Source organism: Colletotrichum graminicola (assembly GCF_000149035.1).
Source record: "Colletotrichum graminicola M1.001 genomic scaffold supercont1.4, whole genome shotgun sequence".
NCBI classification, from domain to species: Eukaryota; Fungi; Ascomycota; class Sordariomycetes; order Glomerellales; family Glomerellaceae; genus Colletotrichum; species Colletotrichum graminicola.
The window spans coordinates 307,663-331,096 of record NW_007361008.1 but is presented as its reverse complement, the minus strand read 5'-3'; the positions used below and the strand labels follow the sequence as shown (position 1 = coordinate 331,096).

Genomic DNA, 23,434 nt, shown 5'->3' with positions numbered 1-23,434 from the left:
CAGCGACGTGGCTGTGTATCACAGAAGCGGCAACTCGAAGAGAGAGGGGCTGATTGGAACGGCAACTGCAAGAGAATAGTTCTACAGTAACCAGCGGAAACCATATTGCGTCACGTGCTTGTAATTTATGCTGGGATTTGGACGAAACGGATCAGTCAGGATTTCAGCTTCCCCGCCCCGGCCCGAAAGGATGGCATTTGCTCCTGGTATTCCAGGCCAAAACCCTTTTGTTGTTTCGCGTCCCGTCGCTTGGGGTGTGGTTGGTGGGGAAAGTAAACACAAGGCCGGCGCTCAGAGCACACAGCACAGCAACAATCAACAAATCTGACGACAACCTCAGTGCCAACAGCACAAAGATGCCTCGAGTGGCCCAAGTACCGCGCGCCAGCAGCGTCAGAGCGACCTCCGGGTCGATGAATGCATCGCCATTCAAGAACTCACCGGTCAAGTATGTTTGCGACCTTGTCATCCGCCCATATTGCCTAGCAACGGGACTAAACGCCATGCAGAATCCCCCTCAACGATGATGCGGAAGAAAAAGCGCGGCGAGCGCATTCGCGCCATGCATTTCACGAGCGCCAGCGTAACGAACTGAAGGCGGCCGCCGCGACGCCTTTGCGCAGGAATAACGGCAGCTTGGAAGACCTTGAGAATGACACACCAGGCTCGAATCCCAAGACACCACACGCTCGCGGGAGTCGCGGTAGGCAGATTGTTGACGACGATGACGAAGGCTTCGTCGTTAGCGGAAGCGCGGTCACGCCTATGAAGCGCGTTCCGATTCTCGCCAACTTCGAAGAATGGATGAAGATGGCAACGGACAACAAGATCAACGCAAACAACTCCTGGAACTTCGCACTCATCGACTACTTTCACGACATGTCCTTGCTCAAGGAGGGCGACGGAGTCAACTTTCAGAAAGCCAGTTGTACGTTAGACGGCTGTGTAAAGATCTACACCAGCAGAGTCGACAGTGTCGCAACTGAGACCGGCAAGCTTTTGAGTGGTCTTGCGGACAGCAACAAGAAGAAAGGCAAGGAAGGTGACGATGCTGAGGGTGAGGAGAGTGAGGAGGAGATTGATGAGAACGGCAACGTTACGAAGAAGCCGAAGCGGAAGGTATGTGTGAGAGCTCCCTGTACACAACGAAATGCTAACTCCAGCAGACCCAGCGATCCTCCGAAGCGACCCTCGCGCCTTCTTTCTCTTCGCTCCAGCTCAAGAAGTTCGAATTGGAGTTCGCCGTAGACCCTCTTTTCAAGAAGACTTCGGCCGACTTCGACGAAGGAGGTGCCAAGGGCCTGCTTCTCAACCATCTAATGATCGATGCACAGGGACGTATCGTCTTTGACAGCAGCGATGATGTCGGCGACGCGCATACCTCGAAAACAAGAAAGAAGAACGACGAGGCTGAAGACGAGGACACTGAAATGCAAGATGCTTCGGCGATACAAGAAGAACAAGAGCAGGAGGAGGACACTGCAGACGTGGAAATCGACCTTGGAGCGTTAGGTGCCAAGTTCTTCCCCAACTTGGGCCGTCTTGACGAGCTGGACGTCTGTCCGTCCTTGAAGAACTTTGACCTCGGTAACCCTTCAGGGTCTATGGATATTCCTTTTCTCAAGGCGCCAGAGGACTGGAGAGGAGACCAGGACAAGGACAAGTCCCCGGACCTGCTCGGAGACAACTCTGGCATGTTTATTGACGGCGACAACGCGGCTGGCTTCGACGACGACGACCTTGGCCTCGGCGGCTTCGAAATCGGCGCGGACGTCGCATTCGGTGAGGGCGGCGAGGCTTGGGCGAGGGAAGCTGCGCTTGAGCCGCAGATGAGAGTTTACGACGCCGGCCTTGGTGAGGATGCTGCTGGAGGCGATGGCGTAGAAATGCTCGATCAACGCGACGGCGATTTTGTCGTGTCAATGTCCCACGCACAAAGCGCCGACAAGATGCATGAAGATATCCTCGGTTACTTCGACCAGGCCTTGCAGAAGAACTGGTCCAGTGCTGAGCACTGGAGAATCCGAAAGATCAAGGATGTCAACAAGCCCGTAGGCCCCGCCCGCGTGCGGAAAGAGAAGGAGCCCTTCGAAATCGACTTCTCTGCGCCACTCGATCAGAGCTTAGCCGATGTATTGTTTACTCAGGCCTCCAGCAACTCGGCCATCTCCATGCCCAAGAAGGACTGGAAGTCGAAGTCACGCAACCTGCTTCCAGACGACAAGCACTTCAACTCCAAGTCACTTCTCAACCTGTTCCTCAAGCCCAAGGCTCGCCTTAGCAGACGGCGAGTCTTGGGCAACAGGGGCGGTATGTTCGGCACTGCTGGGCCAGAGAGGGATGTACCAGAAGGCGAGATGGACGAGGCATTCTGGGCACAACAAAAAGTACCGATGAAAAATGAGGAGGAGACGCCGTTGCCGGAAGGAGACTACGACGCCAACTTCTTCCAGGACGATGCTCTTCCTTTCGCTGGAGGTCTGGAGGACGAGGATGATGAGTTTGCGGATGCCCGTGAGCATTTCTCGCCCATGGCTGAGGGTGATGCTGGCGCCACCGAAGCAGCTGGCTTAACAGCCCTGCTCGGCGGCGATACTGCAACCAATGCTCTGACCGGTGCCTTCGGGACGACGCTAGTCACGCAAACTCGCCGTCTCCGTCCAGACTACGTGCAATACGCACGTGTGGCCAAGAGGGTGGACGTCCGGCGGTTGAAGGAGGAGATTTGGAAGGGCATGGACCTCGAACGGCTGGATGGTGTAAGTAAACCCTTTGGCTCGTGTTCGCACTGCGGCATGTGTACTGACTCAGATACCAGGACTCTGCGCCGCCGACCAACGAAACCGCGGCTGCCACACCCGAAGAAACGTCCAAGGACACATCGCTGAGATTCACGGAGGTCATGAATGGTCTGCACTCGGTCTATCCGAAGCAGATGATGGAGGACATCTCGACGAGTTTCTGCTTTATCAGTCTGCTACATCTCGCCAACGAAAAGGGCTTGGTCATCGAGAAGACTCCTGAGCTTACGGAACTTAACATCCGCAAAGACTGGACTGCTGAGATCACAGGGGCGGAGTAGGATGGGCCGGAGATTTTTTCTTTTTTCTTTTCTTTTCTTTTTTTAAAAAAGAAGAAGAAGAAGAAGACTTGGGATCAGACTCACCGCTATGTTGTATAGCCGGGGCCGGGCGTTTACTCTTGTTTATGACGACACGTTGGTTTTTTTTTTTCTGTACGGTTGGGTACGTTCGACCATGAATGAATTGGGCGGCAAAGAATTATTGATGAAGCCTGTCTGACATTCCAAGCGGCTTGAGCTGGGGAGGGAGTCTGATGTGATGTCTTATGTAATGAATGAGTAGAGAAACAACCCGGATCAGCATTAAGGGAGTTTGGAGTTGACGGCCCAACCATATATTGCCTCGTGCGCAAATATCTCTAGTGTTCTGGTCATCTCAATCACCTCGAGGAAGGCTGGCACCCCCAACACGGGAACCGGTACTTATTCCCTTTGGGCCTTGGCAACGCGTTGACGGCCCAGTTACCCCTTTAACGTCTCGGATTTCATCTACGGATATTTCTTGTCTCGTTCCATCAGCATTCAAGTACATATCCAAAACCTGGCCGCTCATCTTAAGCAGCTAGTTCGTGGAGGGCGACCACGCCTACCACGAGTCGCAGGGACCAACCCGCGGCAGCCAGCAGCGGCCATGTCGTCGTTTTGGCTGTCCCCACTTGGCCAGCGATTGGATTACGAAACGCCCAAACCCCGCCTCACCGAGAAACCCATCCTGCCAAGACAAGCCGGGATTTAGTCCGGGGGGGAAGGGATTCAAGGCCTCGAAATGTTGACTACATTATGACGTTGGAGGCACGACAACCTTCTAATGTCTACAGTATCCGGCATGATACTGTGGTTTTCCAAATGTGTTAGACTGTTATTGCCTGTGCGCCCTTAAGAAGGACCGCCTTGGATACGTAGCTGAGATGGCATTGGGGGGCATCCAGCTGAGGTTGGTGGGCGTCTTTCTATACTTCCTTGTTTTCGTCGCTGCCCAGACACCATTGCCCTTGACGTCATATCGTACCAGCCATCTTCCTCACACATTACTCGCGATTCATTGTCTTCTTAGAAATCGATTCACTTTATTTGAAGCCGCCCCTCATACTGATACTTGTAAAAAATTTTGGGGGGAGGGGGGATCTCTAGCTGTTAGAGAGCTTTTTTTCGTCTCAAGCGTCACCCTTTCCGTTCCTATATCCCACGGTAACCGTATCGTCTGGTCGTGCCACGCAGCTCATAACCCTATCAGAGCGAGAAGAAAAGATGCCGTGTCCGCACAACCCAAACGCCGCTCAAGGTTTTCCGAAAACGCCGCCATTAAAATAAGATTCCGAAATGATGCCCAGCAAGATGCCAATCCATGAGGGTATTCAAGTACTCAAACATACCAACTTGAGCGCTGTGGCTTGTTTTTGGCCATCGCGCTCATCCCATCGACAATACACAGCCAACAGTAAATAACCAAGAGTTTGAAGCAAGATGTCAAAAACGACACCGACATGCCGCCAGCTTCGAGAGCGTTTTGAGAGTCCATAAGAATGGGTCTTAGGTTGATAATGCGCAGCCTTCATTGAACGCGCCGGTTAACGATTTCACCAGCGCGCACCAAAGCGCTCATTCCGTCGAGTTTCGGATCACTTCTCTCTTGAACCCCGAGTGAGGTCTGAGACGATGCGTGGGATGACGCAAGGGAAGACGCATGCGACGATGCAATGGACCCCTCTGTCCCCGATGAGGAGCTCGACTGGAAGCGCAACAAGGCAGGTGGCGGCGAGTGGTAACCTTGAAACCTCATTAGCTTCGGCGGAAAGCTTTGCGAAGGATGACTGTGTATACCATTCGTAGCTCCATGAGAGCTCTGCGGTTGACCTGTAAAAACTGGTTTCTGGTCCGAGAGCGCCATAGGACCGGTTGTGAAGGCAGATGGCTGCAGCTCGTACGGTGAAGCCAGCGGGGGTTTGTTGGATAATAAGGCATGGATCGGGAGTGAAGATTCACTGGGCGTGCGAGGATACGAGCCGGACGACGTGGAGCTTCCTGTCGACGAATATTCATGTTTCAACGGCGGGGGAACCGAAGAGCCCGGGTGCTGAGGTGGTGCGAAGCCACCGAGTCCATTGGCCTCGGGAGATCTCGAGACTCCATTCATCACCCGCCCATTGCTGAACATATCCGACAGCGACGGCAAATGAGTCGTTGGCCCAGCCATCTCTGTGCTAAGTGAGTTATCCGTCCATGTCGGGCGACGACTACGATTCTGGGACGCACGGGGGCTTGCTGAGTGCAAGCTCTCTCGGTCAAATTGAGTGCTGGTGGGCGAGTGTACTGCATCGTCTGCGATATGATGGTGCGAGATTGGCGTCGGGACAGCCGTGGAGTATTGAGACTCAGATACTGATACCACAGAGCCGACTCGCTGCTTCCGGTTTGGAGGCGGCTCACTCCCTTGATGGCTCTCAGTACCACTCCCGGTGCTGCTCAGGCTACCCGGTGTTGCGCTTGCACTACCATTTTGCAGCCGGGCACCAGTGTCCAGCTTCTGACGTTTAGAGGACTCCTTTGCTGGATTCAAAGTCAGCCTCACAACCACGGTTGAGAGGCGAATGAGAACATACCTTGACTGGCAGACGCCTGCCTCGCCTTGAAATCTTGCAGGTAAAGATTGTATTTCTTATACTCTGCAGTCTTCTTGTACTCAGCTAGGTCGTGATTGTACTTTTCCTTTGCTTTGAGAGCCGATGTCTCGTAAGGCTCTTTCTCACCCGGCGTCAGGTTCTGCCAATGCTCTCCAACAAGTTTGGCTATTTCAGTGAAGGTTAAGTTTCGGCCCTTGAGATCATCGCGCATCTCTGAACACTCATTAGCTGAAGGGCGAGACAATGACCGTTTACCGGCTAGCGTTGAAAAACTTACTGTTAGAGAACAGTACATAAGCTGAAGGCGGCCGTTCTGGTGCGTTCTCATCAGGCTATCATATCGTCAGCGGTATTCGCGCACAGGGGTACAAACAGACCGGAGTCGGCACGAACCTTGGGATGACGGCGATACTTGCGTTTGGTAACGACAGGGCCGTCCTTCACTTCGAGTCGAGGTTGTTCAAACCGTTGAGCCTCAAGCTTGGGCTCCTCGGCTGTTGCTCTAGTGGGCGATATAAGCGACGCATCGGGGGCAAGGCCTCGCGAGTTGGCAATGCGCCTTTGCAATTTCTGGACCGGTTTGTTAGTTTCCATTAAGCCATTGCACATTTCTTAGGCTTACACGTCGGTGTCCCAGTTTGACTCCAAGCGCATCCCTGATACAGTCTCTGTTAGCCTCGAGGATAAAGTAGACAAGCCGGATGGTGCACTGACAAGTCGGACTCGGTGATGTCCAGAATCGTCTCCCATGTGTCGAAACCTTGCTCAAGAAAGATGCCGAGGTATTGCGAAATGCCCAGCTCTGAGAAAATGCCTTCCAGTTCATGCGCCATGGTAGTAAGGGATGGAGGCGATGCCTCAAGATTATCGATTTGTTTGGCCGGCGTCAACGAATCGAGGATCGATGTCGATGCGGTGTTCTGGCGTCGGCGACGTTTAACTAACGACTCGGCGTACGACCGTTACGTCCTTCGTTCGATTCGGCTCTTGACGACTCGTTCCCATCTACTCGCTATTTTCGAAACACTACGCGTAGGTTCGGGTTGCTCTTCGAATGCGAATCAATTCCAGGCAGTCTGGGTGCGGCCCACTGCCGTCAAAGTCCTCCTCTCAAGATCAAGTCGACAAGGTTGGGCAGCGACCGGTGAATGCGATGTATTTTGTCAACACGGCAAGCGATTCGGAAGCAATCTCGTGGACGTTCAGTACTACGGTTAATGATGCGGCAGTGATGTCGTGGTGGTGGCGGGGCGAAGACTGCGAAGAATATGCTAAGTCTGGGTCTGCTGGGAAGGTTAATGTTGATGTTCGTCAAAGTCGAAGGTGTGCGGCAAGCGTAGCGTGGATATACCAAGTTGGGGTGGCTGCACGTAGAGGACGGATCTCGATGACATTATGAAGGAGACCGAGCTCCGGGGTGTGGGACAACGGGATCGCCCAGGCAGAGAGGGGCCTCGAGACCCAGGTGGGATGCGCTGTGGGAGGATACGTACAGTACAGCTTTGGAGTGCGTTTTCTGAACCGGCTCGGCGGTTTACAGCCGCATGAACGACAGGAAGAAGCAGCGAGATGAGTGGAGGGTCCCAGGACGCGTGAAGACGAAGGTGAAGACGTCTCTCAGTGCTGCCCCTTCAAGAGGGAGAAAGGGTGAAATTGAGGAAGAAAGCAAGAAGCCGGCAGCGAAAGTCTTTTTTCTTCCCCCTTGCGGAATTGGGACTGGAACGGTGAAGAAAAAATACTAGGGTTGGCGACCGTCTGGGAAGACGGACCGACGGCTTTTCAGAACAGAAAGGGAGACAGAACGGAGGGTTAGGTAAACGGTTGACTGCTACAGGCGCAGAAAGGAGCCCCGCGGTGATCGCCGCGGATTAAGAAGTGAGGTCAGAGGTGTCAAAAGGGAATCTCAAAGGTAGGGTGTGTGTGTGTGTGTTGATGTACTGGGTATTGGGTAGGTAGCCTCGACGTCGCCGCAGACTTATGATCCGGGGTGGCACGCCTGTGGCCCAAGCAGAGAAGCTAAAGCAACAGGCTGATGGATATCTCAAGGTACCCAAGACAAGCTCCCTTGCGTCTGATCGCAGAAATCGACTTTTAGGAAGTCGGAGAGGATTCCAGCATCAGAAAGCATCTCTACTGGAAGCCCATTGCAAATAAAAGCGGAATCAGCCAGCAAAGGAAATATGGAGACGTTGGGAAGAGATGGAAAGACATGGGTTCTCAGCGAGTCAGGAACAGGAAACGGCCGCTTAAGATGGACCCCCGGGGCACTTGCAGGGACCGTACCGGTACATGAGGCGCGTGCCTGGTCCATGTCCCTTTCCATTTCCATCCTGCCCCAGGTGGCAGGGCATTCATTCGCATCTACGCCTCAGGCAGAAGGGCACAGAGATGGAAGCGGGCCAACCTGGAGAGAGAAACAGAGAGGGGCCAGGAAAGAGAGGGAGGGTGCTGTTATGAGGAAGGAAAGGGGAAGGGGGGAGGGGGGGGTTCATCCATCAATCGTTCCACCTGCCTCGTCCTTGTCCTTCCTTACCTACCTACGGATACATCGTAGCTCACTACTGGCATACGAGTGGGATGCCGTACTACAGGTATGTACCTACCACCCACACATAAACACGCCGCGCCGTTCACCTGCAGATGCCGCTGTTGGAAATCCGTGCTGACTGACCATTGGGCGTGCAGCTTCTGTATCTACAATACCGTAGCTGGCTGCAATACTGCCGCGTTCTGTCGCAATATTCATACCAGCAAGGGTTTTCGAGCCGTCTCTGGCAGCATTATTCCTCATGATAACGGCCAACTTCCATTTTGGCCTCTCTCGCCATGTGTTGGTGGTAGAATACCACTTTTCAGCATCGTTGACCAAGAACGGGACTGTCGCAGCGCTCGGCGATGAAGAAGCCACGGTGACATTCCATTTGTAAAGCAGTCGACGGGACCGGTCCCACCAATAAAAACACTGCAAGGGGACGACGTTAGTCTACCGAACGGAGCCCAGCATACAAGTACACTAGAGATGGAACTACGCAATACGAGCATGCTGAGGGGAAGGTCAAGTACCAGAAAGCTGATCGTGGATCCGAATCTAGTTTAGATGCCCATTTCAACCGCAGCAGTCGACAGTACTTTCCTGACAGGCCACAATCACCGCGCTCTTCGACATGTCAGCGGTTGCTTAACCAGACAAGCTACTTCAACCACTGTACATGGCTAGGGCCACACCTCTCTGCGGGGAGACGGAGCATTAGGCCAACTTTGGAAAGGCACCTGAAATCGAACAATTGTGCCGCGATCGAACGCCGTAACCCCCCCCCCCCCCCCCTTGCCGCAGCACGCTCACGCGGATGTATCTGGCCGCTATGGACCACAATAATCGAGGAACGCACCGCGTTCGTAGCTAGCTAGGTCACGGTGTGCGGATGAGACAACAGACAGTGGCGAAGACGATGCAGTATTTGCACACCCACCCACCCCTTGTTCGATTGGCAGAAGTCTTCCTGTGAACTAAGTGGTTGTGTTAACGGGAAGAACCACGTACATGACACGCTAATGTTTCGATGGCCAGCGACCGAGACCTCGACTGCAAGACCCCAAGAGGCTGCTTGCGACATTGAACACGAAGAAATAAACTAATCCCCTGAGCAGTGCTATCGATGAGCCAACAAGTTACAGATGCTGGTAGAGGAATCGGCTTTCCCAGTGTGATTACTCATGGCACATGCAGCATGCCGTGTAACTCTGGCGCTGAAATGAACAGCTACTTGGCAAATAACTAGGTATCCCATTCGAACGATAGGATTGCTATGCGATGGAGGGGCAAAGGACGAAGGCCATTGCCAACTTGGAGATTGCGCATTTGGCCGAAGATGGTATTTGGCTGCCAAGTGACGCTGGGAGCACATGTACCTTTCCCGGGTTATCCCATCTCCGCGATTCAAAGCGTTCTGGAACTTGGGCCACGTTGACCAAGGCAGACAATACCCAAGGTAAACGTAACGCTCGGACACGCAACAGAGGACATGTATCCCGAGGTCATCTCATGAAGTTGGCGATCTCAAATCAGGATGAATCATGGACCAACCCAGCGAGGTACATTGTATGACGGAGTGTTGCAGTGGCAGCACCACATATATTCTCGGTCGTGACTTACCATGGTTGTGTTTTTCATGCACCTATCGTCATGATTGTGGGATTTCGCCCATCCAAAAGGTTCAGTGAACGTTCTAGACTTGTCAAGCGGAAGACGAGGGAACGCCAGTATACCGAACGCAACCAGCACTCGAGGCTGTTGCTGGACACCCAGACGCGACTGGAGGGTGGCGTTGACGTATCAAAGCCTTCCCATGGAGGACAGAGAAGGTTTCGCAGCGGACCGCGCTACTAGCCGGCAAGTGACGCTACAGAGCGTCAACACAGCAAGTAGTGTAGGTAGTCAGCCACCTCCCAACTCAACTTTGACATTTCGGGCTTACCACCCTTGATTGCTCGATTCCTCATACGATGCCCACGCCGGCTGACATTGGGGAGTACACAAGGCCACGGCAAGGCCGTCGTGAGCGGTGGTTGCATGAATGGAAAAAAACGGGAAATAACGGGCAGCAAATCAGCCGAGGGATGGAAGTGATCGGCTTCTCCTGGCGCCGAGGGAACGGAGACCATGGGTGTGAGAGAATGAAGGAGGAAACAAAACACCACCACAAAACTGGGCAGCCAGTGGAAGTTTGCGCATGCTCCAAAAGCGCATCGTCATGATGGATATGAGAATTACGATCGCGGACGGCACAGACGATCACAACGGGACACGGGCAACAGGGCTGACGCTGCCTTTGGAGACTCCCAAGCCTGAGGTTGTTGGTGCCGAATATCCTAGGTATGTGAAGGTGTCTGTCTCATGGTCGCCAAAGCAGGTGCAAGCGCAGATCGCCAGACAGGGCAGCTAAGCTAAGTAGCCAGCGCGAGCGCAAAACCGTATGTTACGGACGAATTGGGGGAGGGACGCAACGATTGCGACACTGTCAATTCCAACATCTCGATCGCGAACGCCCATCCCTAGTCATCGAGATTGAACAAATACCACCAATTAACCACGGGAAGGTTGGACGCCAGTGCGTCGTCGTGAGGGGGGTCCGGCATCCTATCTCGCTTTGTTTAGGATCTGATATCATCGTTCCTGATGAGCATCAGCAAAATCCGATCTGACTGCAGAAGGGGTTTGGTGGTCATCAGGAAATGCGCTGCGGCATCGAAGAAGGTAAAGGAAACCCCAACTAAAGTTAGTATTTACAGTAGGGGAAGGATTGACGGGTTTGCGATGCCCCACCCAGACAAGTGGGGTGATCCAGCCAGGCCCCTGATATGATAGGTTGGAAGCGGCCCAGGGCTGGCTGTAGCTGCACGGTTGCTCTCTGTACCTACCTAGGTACTCTGTAGAAAACGCTCGGTGGTGGTTGGTGATGCAGATCAAGACCGATATTAGCAACATACTGGATTCTGGATTCACCATGCCTCTCACAGCTTTTGTCTCGAAATGCTGGTGGATTCTGGCTGGGTGACTGACACGCCGGGGAGTGGGGAACAGGTGTTCTTGCTACGTGCGGCCAGGCAGGCAGGCAGGCACCACACGCATCTGTCAAAGACCATCATCTTACGGTACGATACGCAGGACGGTAATGTCCAATATCGGTGGGTAACCTGGCCAATGTCACACCCTGCACGTTGTTCAAAAGGCTTAGGCAATCTTGCTTCGCTACGAAAGTGCAATGTCAAACATGTCACTAGATGCTTGCGAGTTGCTCATCACCTGGCAGCTACCCATCCATCCCAGGATGTAGCGACGACGACAAACAACAGTTCAGCCGTGGAAATCCGAGCGATGCTTTCTTCCATCAACCTGTCACATGTAGAAAATATCCTTCCACCATGTCCAGGTATCTATCTATCTATCTACGAAGTATCTATCCATCTGTCTGCTGAATGGCGATCGGCGAGAAAATGAAAGTCTGGTTTTGACTGACATTGAGCCGAAATGTCCGCGATACTTTTTCCATATCCCTGCAATACATATTGTTCTGGTGCGTTAATCGAGTGCATCCGGGATGCATGCACCTGTCGTTGCTACCCAGCGTTGTCAACAGTGCAACGTCATAAACGGCGGCGCCTGTTGAGATTTCCCGCAAGGTTGGGGCCATCTGGGTCGGGAGACCAAAAATAACTTCAATGCCCAGAGGCGGATTCGAACCGCCGTCAACACGGATCGCTGTATAGAAGAACCACAACGTATCATCCTAACCAACTAGACGATCTGGGCCACTGATTGAAGGCGATGTTTAAAAGAGAAAATTACTACTATATATATTTGATACTCTTCTGCTGCAGGAGAACCATCGGCAGTTGGCTGCAGGATGTGTGGATGCCTGTTGTCATTATTACCCCACCGTACCTGCTCTGCGCTCAACATCCATGCCTTACATAAGCGAATATATACCTGCATTCATGTTCCAGTGTTTTAGGAGGGAAATGAGGGACGACCCTGGGCAATACCACTACAATTCTATCGCTGGCGAAACTAACCATCGACAAACCCTACCCAAGGACAATACAAATCCCATTTCAATTATCCTCGAATATCAGCTTTCACGCACATTCGATCGTCAGACGACACCGAAGTATCGCCTTTCCCTCGGGAATTCCGCTCTCTTGTGAGTCAGCAGCTTGAGCCACCCCGCAGGGAATAAAAAGATTGGATTATCGCAAGCTTTTAGCCCTAGCCTCCCTGCACTGCACACCAGCCAGCGACGAACATCACAGCAAAGAGTATCCGCATTTTTCCGTATTACGACGAGACTTGTGGAGAACAAGCAAAAGGCAAAGAAAGGTAGGAAATAAAAAAGAAGGCGGATCCTCCCTCGGGACCCCCAAATCAGGCCACTTTCTCCCGTTTTTTCCCACCCATCCTTTAACCCTCGACCCTTTCGATTCGCTCGCCCCATCGCCGTCCCCGAAGATGGCCCAAGCGCCTCAGGAGCCTGAGTCCGCCTCTCCGACAACGAACAGGCCGGACGGCGAGTCGTCGGTGGATAACATTGCCCAGGTATGTTGTGTTGTCCATATGTGCACGCGGTTTGGAACTTTGGCGTAGCAAGGGGGGGCAGCAGAGAGCGGACCATGGCGAGGGCGCATGGCTTCCACCATCACCCGCGGCGCCTTGGATTCTGCTGCTTGTAATCCCCTCTCTGTTCTGTCCAACTCCCCATTCCGCCTCGGTCACACGGTCCCCGTCCTCCCCCCAGCTATCTGCTTTGCACACTTGCTGCTCTGTCCGTCCCTCGCGCTCTCTCTCTCTCTCTTTCTCTCGCGCGCGCGCACGCCCATCTGTCCTTCACAGTTCACCCCTGTCCATTAGAACTGGGGCGGTCTAGACCCTCCTCTGCGCTTCATAGGCGTAGAGGAAGGTGGTTCGACTTTGACGATGGTGTCTAGATGGCGGCGTTGAGAGAAAGATAGACCTAAGCGGTCGGGGCTTAAGTGCACCCTTACTATAGTAGTTGCGACAGAAGAGACGCTGAAGGGCATTGGCAGTTGGCAGAAGTGGGCTGTGGCGAGATACGGGATAGGACAGGCTTCCTCGTACACTGTTCCAGGGCTGACCACGTTTGGGGCGCGTTATAGGCCTATAGAGACCTCCTAAGGTAACGCCCAATCGACGAGCATTTTCCCATTGTCCTTTTATTTTTATTTTCCATATCTTCCCTGCCGTCACGTCCTTGGTACACGCGCCCCCGGTGTGAGAAATCGAAGAGCCGCCTCCACCCCTACTACCACAATATTGAGAATAGCATGTCTGCACCCTGGACAAAAATCGGAACTGCCTCCGAAGCTGCGAGTCCGCGGAATGCACAATGCAGTGCAAGCGAGCGCCTTGCCCAAAACTTCCTCTAGAACCCTTGCGCGGCGCAGCACCACCAATGCACATCAGACCGTTCCTGGTCAAGGCAGCGCGCCAGCTATCCTATCTTTGTTTTCTTTCTCGTTGATGGCGCCCTCAGCCCTGGAAACTTCGGCTTTTGGCGCTGACTTGTGCGTCTTGTTGCCGCATGTGGACCCACGTCTGGACCAGTCATCCATTCTTGCCCACCCGATGATTCAGACCTCATTGCGTCTTGTTTCAACCGAGGAAGTTATCAACACCATTGCCCGGCCGGGCGCTTTCTTGCCTCCTCCCGCGATGCTATGTCTAGGATAGCGCAACGCAGCGAGATCAAGGGCCCCATCGTCAGATTTGGGGATTGGTGGTACGACCATGTCTAGTTCGCCGTCAGAACTCGCTTGTGTCACGATGGCATTCGGTTACCGCTCCCGCAGGAGGTGCTATCTCGATGAAGTAGCTTGAGGCAACCCCCCCTCCTCCCCCGGTCCAGACCATATTCTCCCAGAGTGTGTGAGGTGCATGTACTCCTCAACGTCTAACGCCCCCGGGGCTATCATTCCCGTCTATGTCTCAACCCATGGCCTTCACGACGGCCGAGGCCCTTTCTCCAAACAATACCCAATAGTCCGTTGCGCCAGCCATTCGGAACCACCACCCCTTCCCTTCCCCGTCTTCCGCTTGAGATTTAGCCAAGTGGCCAGACCGAAAAGATAGATTCCCATGTTTCGTTGCCCATCGAGATTCGCCCTCGTGACCGCCATTTCTCCACACGAATTTCGCAATCAGACTAACCGAGAACCGTATTCAGAGGCGAACAAGCCGCCACCACGCTCGAGACCAACCTGACAAACCTCGAGAGTAGACTGGACGCTCTACTTGCCGCTTTCGAAGCCAATGGGAAGTCCGACCAGGCTGGCACCGCGGAACCAGATAACGAGAACTCAAAGGAGGACGGGACGACTCACCATGGAGCATCCGATACGGAGAAGAAAGATGGCCCTAGATCCAACGAGCCGGCGAGGAAGCCTTAAGGATGGGACTGGTGATTCGAGACGCGCCAGTGTGCCTCGGGTTGTGACGGACCGGGGTGCGCGAGGATGGGATCCAGCATTACTTTGGGCCTACCCATTTCCTTTTTAAGCGCAATCTCGATTTTTGCCGTCATAAGATGGAGCAAACATTGGGAGTTTTTGCGGCCGACCGAGGTGGCGATAGTTCTCGATTGCGGCGAGGCGACGATCAGGGCTGGATGCCAGAAGGCCAAGGCTGAACCCCCTCCTCTAGTGGTTCTTTTTTGTTTGGGCCGGCCTATCAAATGCATTATCACCGACAACATCTTATCGCCGCTGCCCACCCTCCTCTAACGATCCTAACAATTTCCATCAAATTGAAGGTAATTGGCGTTTCCCCCTCCCTTCATGATGCGCGCTTAACGCGAGCCCGTGGCTGAAGTGGATTCTGACGAGGTTTTCTTCCTCCTTTTCCTTCCTCTCTTCCCAGGAGAGAGTCGTGGTTGATGTGCCAGTCGAAACGGACGCCTGTGATCTTGGCATTCATCCTCGCCACTCGCATGTTGCACCTCAGCAATGCCGATCCGGTAGAGCAATCACACGATGATCCCACGTGCCCTACCCTCCGAGCTGCCTCTTTTTTCCCGCCGTGATAAGATGAACTAGTGAGTGATAGTGTGTCGCTTACACCACCAGCGGGTGCTCGTTAAGGCCTGCGGTCCGGTTGTCCAGTGATGGTGAACACGGAGAGTATCCTGCCCTACCACCTCACCGCCCGGCACATTAAATTGGCAGGGAAGAAAGACGGAGTGCTGCCGCGCTCCTGTTCACCGTCAGTGTATCACTGTATCACAGTACCCTGCCGTGTATCTCTAGGGTCTCGAGGGGAAAGCTATCAGATGGCCCCCCCTCTTCTGCCGGATCAAACACTCCTTCTTTTTCTTCTGGAGGTGGGAGGATCTCGATGGGTTAGAGGGGGGTTCCTTCAGCCTGATACCCCTGCCAAGAGGACGGACGTACTATGTACACTACGGACTTGTGTGCGCGTTCGTGGGTGTGTGGTGTTTATAGTCGTGTGCGTCCCATCCGCGAACCGCATGTTGAGAGGAGTTCCGCATACAATGTGAGACTGGTGGCCGATCGGCCGACGAAGTCGGCATGGCTTATTTTGACTCATCCCCGCAGGCACAGAAGGGGGCGAGAAGGTACAGTACCAGGCCAAAAGTCTTACAGCGAAAACGCAACCCAATCAGCAGCTAATACTACTATCAGCCAGGACACCAGTTTAAGGCAGATTGAGAGCGAGGGGGTATCCTTATGAATGTAACAAGACTTTTGCTCTGGTACTGTAGGCCGTTGGCGCCCAGGGAGGGGGGCTCTTCTTGCAGCACTGCTATCCTTCTTTGCCTGCCGGGCTTGTCTTGGCTCGTGGCATATTGGTTTCTGGCCGAAGCCTCTTACCCTTACCTATTCCCTCCTCTCCTCAGTCTACTATTGTTTCCGTCTACGCTAGCGGAAGGCCTCTCGTGAGATAAGTCGCCCGGTTGATGTCCGAGGGGTGGGAGGGGTGGGCGTCACTGTCGATATCGTTGCATGCTCGACGAGGCATCCGTCCTCAGCCCCTCTTGCTCGCCCGTTATGGTGCAATCTGATATCTCAAGACCTCGGAAAAAAGAGCTCTATACCGCCGACTCAATAGGCTAACATGCCCTAAGGGTATTTTGAGTGGAGTGGGGTGAGGATGTAGCCCAGGTGTTGATTCTCGTGACTAGCCTCGCAAACAGCTTGTCGCGCACAACGACCCCACCCCACTTCGTGCTACCGTCACGGCAGAATGTCAAGGCAGAAATGTCGGTCTTGTGTCTCTTTCGTTCACTCTGCAGGCCTTGTTTTTCTGTTGGCGTGGGACCATGGTTGAGCCAAGGGCCGCGTGCCTCGTGGCCGCGGTTGAGTTCCCAAGTATCTCTCATGATGGTTTTACGTTGGCTATACTGTATCAGAACACTAGGGATGGAGTGAACCTTACGTTATAGGAGCAGGCTCCGTCGCCACGGAGGGAAAGCCTGGCCGTGCTGGAGTCACTGGAAGTATTGCCAAGGCCCAGTCACTTGAGGAACATGAGGAAGCTCGTGAGCTGCGCGCCCTCGTCAGTGAGACCATGCGGAACACAAATACGCTACAAATAATTCCGGGCCCTGGCACAAGTGTCTTCGACAATGCGTGGCATTAGGGATGGACTGGAGCTCGGTGACGGAGATCCCATCTTCTCGGATAGTAATGGCCGGGCCCGTCGTCGGGAAAAGCGGAAACCGGAAATCGGAAGAGTGACACAGGCCGAAAGTTTGATCGGGGAGAGTGGGGGGCCGTCAAGACGTGTTCTGCCCTTCCGGGGGCCCAGGCGAGTTGGCCATTCATGTATGGCCTCGGACATGTTCAAATGACAAACCAGACATGGTGTTCCTCCAGGCAACGCGGACTGCTCGAACAGGGGGGGGGGCACGAGAAGGAACAAATCCGCAGTCAAATTCAGTTGTTCGGACTCGGCCTTCAAGAGCTCTGGTGCATCCAGAACCGTCCCGCACGTACGCAGGCTAAGGCCATCATCACTGCACCGAGTGTACTATCCAGAATCTGGGTATTCAGCCAAACCAAAACGGCCTAGCCTTTTTTTTTTATATCAATGATGTAAAGTCTGTCCCATCTCTTGACGCCCTTGTTGCTGGTAACCCATTCGTTTCTGGAGAGGGTGAAACACAAAACCAAATCTCTCTGTTCTCTCCCTCTCTTCCCGCTATCCACTTCCAATGCCTGGTCTCACGAAAGTTGGAACCCCATTCCCCAGTCCTCCCCATCTTGCCATAGGTAAACCTTCAAGCCGGAGGCATGCGAGCCTGAAACCACCTGTTTAGGTAGACCTGCCACAGAAGCTAAAGCCCGCAAACGTTGAGGTCTAGAAGCAACCAGTCTACAATGCTGGCTGCTCAGCTATTCTCCCCACTGTCGCAACTTTCAACTATGACAATAAAAATAAAACTACAATGGCATGTGAACGAGAAGGTGATGAATGAGGGCAGCATGCCCCCATGTCCTTTAGTCCATTGACAAAGGACAGCATGCAAAAAGACAAAAACTCCCAACGACCTTCCTTCACCTTCCCTCGTGGAGCCCGAATCCGAATGTCCATCCATGTGCACACCCGTCCTGAGATATTGAGTGGCCAGCCAACAAAGATCAGTCGATTTCTTTGTATGCTGGAACACTTTGCATATCCGTCTTATGATGAAACCCGAGATTGAGACGGACCGGTCCCATCCTCAAAATGCCCTCTGCCGCTAGAAGGAGACGTGACGTGTCGTGTATGTAGATGATGTCTGGTGTGCGTGGGGCGGATGTCGGGTTGGCACGGGGAAGCGATGATGCCTTCATTAATGCTCTCGTGAAACTTTCTTGGGTATTTCATCGACAAACTAACGATGTTCATGTCGTAGTGTTTACTCGGGTCGCCACTTGCGTTTTTTCTGAGCCTGTCCCTGCACATTCCAGTTAGGAACTATGTGACCTCAGTAGCAGCTGCGCGCACGAACAAGAAACCAAGTTAGCTTGTTAGGCTGCGCGAGTCGGAAAGGCCATTACGTGCCCTAGAAATGGGATCTTCCTGATCCACTGAGGCCAAAGCGGGGCTGGCCGGGCTGGGTCCCATGATTGGTTCTTTGGAGGTGAAGGACCTGGTATCCATGGGCGGACGAACATGAGACTGAGGGTGCTCGTTGGTGCTGGCCTTGACCCTCGACTGCTGAGCCATGTCCCTCTCTCGGTTCTTCTCCAGCAACTGACCACCGAGGGTCGCGCACTTGAGGATAGTCTGGATGAGGTGGTTCTGCTGCAGAGGTTTGGACAGGTACTCGTCCATCTGTGCCTGGATGCATTTCTCACGATCACCCATCATGGCGTGGGCTGTCAGTGCAATGATGGGAGTACGGTACGAGCCTAGGCTTCGCTCGTACTCACGGATCTTGCCTGTCGCCTCAAAACCGCCCTACGGGGTGGGATTAGCTTGCACTCAAGATTGACTGGAAGTAAAAATCTCGAGACTTACCATGATTGGCATCTGGACATCCATGAGGATAACATCGAACTTCTTCCTCTTGATGGCCTCAACAGCCTCAAGACCGTTGCCAACGACGGTGACCACGTGATGGTACTTCTCAAGGATCTTGACGGCGAGCCTCTGGTTGACCCGGTTGTCCTCAGCAAGGAGGATCTCGAACGATTTGGTGTTGTCGGCCAAGGAGGGCGTGGCGCGGTTCTCAAGGGCAGGAATCATGCCGTTTCCGAGATCGACAGCAGTACAAGGTGTGGTCATGTACGATGTTATGCCCAAGTCCAGGCAAGACTTTAGGTTCACATGGACAACGGGCGCCAGGAGAACAATAGGCAGGTACTTGAAGTCGTCAACGGACCTGAGCCTCCTGGCCGTGTCGATGGAGTCGACAATGATGACGTCGTACGGCATTGCCTGGGCGTCCCGTACGTCGGTGAGCAACGGGTTCTTTTCCGAGTCAACAACGACAGGCTTCAGGCCAATGGTGGAAAGCATTGTCTTGATTTGGTTTCCGTAGCCGGACTGCGCCTTGTCGACGAAAAGAACCTCGTGGCCCTTGTACGGCTTAATTTGCTTTTCAATAACCTCGACGCCGAGGTCGGACAGGCGAACGCGGCACGTGAAGTGAAATTCGCTACCTTGACCGTGCTGGCTCTTGACCCACAAGTCACCGCCCATCAGCTTCACAAGGCGCTTCGAGATGGACAGGCCGAGACCGGTACCGCCAAACTTCCTGGTCATGGAGCCATCGGCCTGCTGGAACGTGTCGAAAATGAGATCAAGCTTGTCTGCTGCAATACCAATACCAGTATCAGTGACGATGAACTCGATGGCGTACTGATCAGGGTTGCAGGCCCAAACCACGGGGTCGGCCTTCTTGATCGTCAAGCTAACTTCGCCGTGCTCAGTGAACTTGATGGCATTGCCGACTAAGTTGAGGATGATCTGCCTAAGACGGAATGAATCCCCAATGACGTGGTCTGGCACCGAGCTATCGACGCGGTATGTTAAGTCGAGGTATTTTTCGTTCGCTTTGACGGCTAGGGTCTTGAGAGCGTTGAACACAGTTCCACGCAACGTGTACGGGATTTCCTCGATGACCATCCTGCGAGCCTCAATCTTGGACAAATCCAAGATGTCGTCAATGATTGTTAACAGACTGTTCGCTAGACTGTTGACAATGTTCAGCATCTCTCGTTGGTACTGCGTCAAGTCCGTATCGAGCGTCAGCTGGGTCATGCCGATGATGCCATTCATGGGTGTGCGGATCTCGTGAGACATATTTGCCAAAAACTCCGATTTTGTCTTGTTGGCCAGTTCTGCTGCTTCACGAGCTTGCGTGTTCCTCTGGATACTATCCCGTAGATTGGACACCATCTGATTGATTTTTCGTTTGAGTTCGTCCATTTCACCCGAGGCTTCCACTTCGACAAGTTTCGTGAAGTCTCCGTCTGTCGCTAGGTTGGTGATGTCCGAGAACGCCCGCACTTGAGTAGTCTGTTCGGGCCGTTAGTTTCGAGGTTCGGGTCAAGTGAGGACTGTCAAACTTACCAAGTTACTAGCCATGGTGTTGACGTCCGTCGTAATCTCGCGCCAACGGCCCTTCAGACCGGCTGGGTCGGCTTGCGCGCCCATCTTGCCGTCGACGCCGACATCCCTAGCCACCCGTTGTACCTCGTTGCAGAAGTTGGACAGCCTGTCAACCATATTATTTATGGTTTCCTTGAGGACCCGTATTTCTCCTTGTGCCTCCACTTCAATCTTTTGACTCATGTCACCGTTGGCAATGGCTTGGGTGACGGTTGAAATGCTTCGAACCTGTAAAGTAAGGTTCGATGCCATGGTGTTGACGTTTTCGGTGAGGTCTTTCCATTTGCCCTCCACGTTGGCAACCTGGGCTTGCCCACCCAGAGTTCCGTCGGTACCGACTTCCCTGGCAACTTTGCTGACCTCGAAGGCGAAGGTTCCAAGACGGTCAACCATGGTGTTGATGGTGTTCTTGAGATCGAGGATTTCACCCCTTACAGGCACTCTTATCTTCTCAGTGAGGTCACCATTCGCAACGGCGGTAGTGACCTTGGCGATTGCGCGCACTTGTGTTGTCAAGTTCATCGCCATGCCGTTAACGTTCTCCGTGAGATCTCTCCAGGTTCCCTCAACGTCATGAACGGTAGCCTGGCCACCGAGCCTACCTTCTGTGCCGACCTCTTTGGCAATCTTTGTGACCTCCCGCGCGAACTGTTGAAGCTGGTTCACCATGGAGTTGATGGTTGACTTGAGATCGAAAATTTCTCCCCGGCAATCCGCTTGAACCTTTTGGGTGAGGTCGCCCTTGGCCACAGCAGTCGTTACCTTGATGATGTCTCGCACTTGGGTGGTTAAATTATTTGCCATGGCGTTGACATTGACGGTTAGTTCATTCCACATGCCCTTGACCCCTTCAACGTCAGCTTGACCACCAAGTATACCCTCAGTTCCGACATCGCGAGCGACTCGAGTGACTTCGGAGGCAAAAGTTCGTAGTTGGTCTACCATTGTGTTGATTGTTTGTTGCAGTTGCAGGATTTCTCCTCTAGCGGGGCGTTCGATTTTCTTGGTCAAGTCACCGTGAGCGACTGCAGTTGTTACCGATGCGATTTCTCGCACTAAAGCAAGGTCAGTATAGCGCCTCCATATAGGTTAGGGAAAAGGGGAGGGGGAACTGACCTTGATCCGTGAGATTTTGGGCCATAACGTTTACTGTGTCGATTCATTAGCGCCATGCCACTGAAAGGCGGGCTGCATTGCAGACATACCATTGTCCGTGAGTTCTTTCCAGGTGCCGTCGACACCTTCAATGCGGGCTTGGCCACCAAGCAAACCCTCGGTCCCGACTTCGCGGGCGACGCGGGAGACTTCGCTTGAGAAAACCTGTAGCTGATCCATCATGGTGTTGATTGTCCGTTTGAAAGTTGTGATTTCGGGGTCCATTTCCACAGTGTTCATGCGAACCTTTTTGGAAAGGTCTCCGCGAGCAACAGCTGTGACAATTTCACCGATCTCCCGCAGGGCCTTTTGGAAGGCTTCGTTCGCCTTTTGGTGCTTCCATAGCTCCCGTTCCAGAGTGGCGACTCGTTCCTGTTCGATCTTGAAGAATGCCTGTTCCTGGAGTTCCTTCTGCTCGAGAAGCTGGGCGCTAACGCTGCTGATTTCCTGTCTGGCGCTGGAGATACCTTTCTCCTGGTCAAGCACTTTCTCTTGCAAGCTTTCCAAGGCTTCGTCAGTCAGCGGGCTGTCTGCGAGGCTTGGATCGGCTGTGGCGGTACCTTCGCGTTGGAACTTGGGCCTGGAGATCGGGCGGCTGTTGGACGATGTCGGCGATGGGTCGTCGGAATCGTCGCCGCCGAAGATGGAATCGTGGACTTCATTGGGTGTCTCTGGGAAGGCTACAGAAGCCTGGGCTCTGCTCTCGAGCTTTTCGATTCTTTGCGCGAGCTTGGCCAGCTCGTTCTCGAGGCTGCGTTTTGCGGGGGTGTCACGACCAGGGAGCTCGATTCGCGCATCGACCTTGAAGGGAAGAGACATGGGCGTCGTGCCATCGGCGGCAAGGGATTGCACGATGGCCGCGGCGGCGGCCAGTGCTGAATCGTCGACCATCTTGGAATTATTGAGGGCGTGCGGTCGAATCAACAAGCAGGGCAGAGCACGCTGCTTGTGATATTTGTCGAGTAGGGGTTTGGGGATGGTCGCGAGAAGGTGGCCGAGGCTAGAGGGGTTTGGATGGAAAAGGTCGAGCGGGTACAGATCAAGAAGAGTCGTGGTCAACCGGCAGCATATTAGCTCAGTAAGTGCCTGGAACCTCAGTGAATATCGATAAACCGTATCCTAGAGGAGGTGGTAGGAACAGAGTCTTCCCACTCGCCTGAACCACGTCGATTCAAGGCGTTGAAGACGATAACGCTCCTGTTTTTTCTTTCTTATTTTTTTTCTTCCTGCGGAGTGAAGGTGTTATGGGAGGGGTGGGAATTCGGGGGTGGTAGGGAGGAAGGAGGGAGAAGTGGTGTAGGTGGGTTGACAATCCGAGAAGGCGCGAGGGTAAAAAGACGACGCACGAGCCGAGCAAATAGGGAGCAGACACGCCCCCAAAATGGTCAGGCGGATAAGTAGGACGAGTGAGCTGCTAGAGCCTAGAAGTCGCGAAAGAGCAGAGAGCAAAGCAAAAGAAGAACCACAGGCGCAGGACCAGGAAGAGAAGAGATAAGGCGGAACATGAAGTACCTTAACAAGGGGGGCAAACGGATACCACAAGCGGACTAAGGAGGGCGGATGTAGGGATTGGGGTGGGATAGGATTGGCGAGGGGGGGCTTGGGAAGAAAAGGTGGAGAGGAAGATTGGTTTATGAGGCGAACGGTGAAGCTCGAGAGACGGGACAAGTGAGCGCGCCCTAAGGTGCAGCGCTACGCAGTATATTCCTTGGTCCCCGTCTCCCCGTCTCCTATTCTCCTCGCTTTTGTCTTAAAGTTGGTCGGCCAAGTTTGGGGGACCGGGTCTCTGTACGGAGCAGTGTACACAGTACTCGAGATCAGCATTCAGCCATCCCTGCCGGGAGATGTACTTGTGCGCGGTGTGAGTTGAGAGGAGATGTGATGCGGTGCGTCGAGGATCTCAGAGTAAATCAAAATAGGAGGGGAGGTACTTGAACCATACTA

At 53.5% G+C, this 23,434-nt stretch overlaps 3 protein-coding genes and 1 non-coding gene across 4 annotated transcripts; 1 reads left to right on the top strand and 3 right to left on the bottom strand.

Moving 5' to 3' along the window:
- Positions 1-356: 356 nt before the first annotated feature.
- On the top strand, positions 357-3,082 carry GLRG_01395 (barren protein; the record flags this gene model as incomplete). Its single annotated transcript, XM_008092080.1, has 4 exons — positions 357-448; positions 510-1,119; positions 1,167-2,759; positions 2,819-3,082. 4 exons carry the CDS (start codon positions 357-359, stop codon positions 3,080-3,082), a joined length of 2,559 nt encoding a protein of 852 aa, XP_008090271.1.
- Positions 3,083-4,634: 1,552 nt separating this feature from the next.
- On the bottom strand, positions 4,635-6,536 carry GLRG_01394 (HMG box protein; the record flags this gene model as incomplete). The annotated part of the gene is made up of 8 exons (XM_008092079.1): positions 4,635-4,849; positions 4,904-5,278; positions 5,336-5,629; positions 5,683-5,916; positions 5,981-6,035; positions 6,097-6,273; positions 6,326-6,359; positions 6,418-6,536. 8 exons carry the CDS (start codon positions 6,534-6,536, stop codon positions 4,635-4,637), a joined length of 1,503 nt encoding a protein of 500 aa, XP_008090270.1.
- A 5,387-nt stretch (positions 6,537-11,923) lies between these two features.
- Positions 11,924-12,013, bottom strand: GLRG_13050. The gene has a single exon. It is a non-coding gene; the product is annotated as a tRNA-His (tRNA).
- Positions 12,014-18,238: 6,225 nt separating this feature from the next.
- GLRG_01393 (hsp90-like protein) lies at positions 18,239-22,381 on the bottom strand (the record flags this gene model as incomplete). Its single annotated transcript, XM_008092078.1, has 5 exons — positions 18,239-18,679; positions 18,740-20,242; positions 20,297-21,390; positions 21,452-21,484; positions 21,541-22,381. The coding sequence occupies 5 exons, from the start codon at positions 22,379-22,381 to the stop codon at positions 18,239-18,241; spliced, it is 3,912 nt and encodes a 1,303-aa protein (XP_008090269.1).
- Between the last annotated feature and the right edge of the window lie 1,053 nt (positions 22,382-23,434).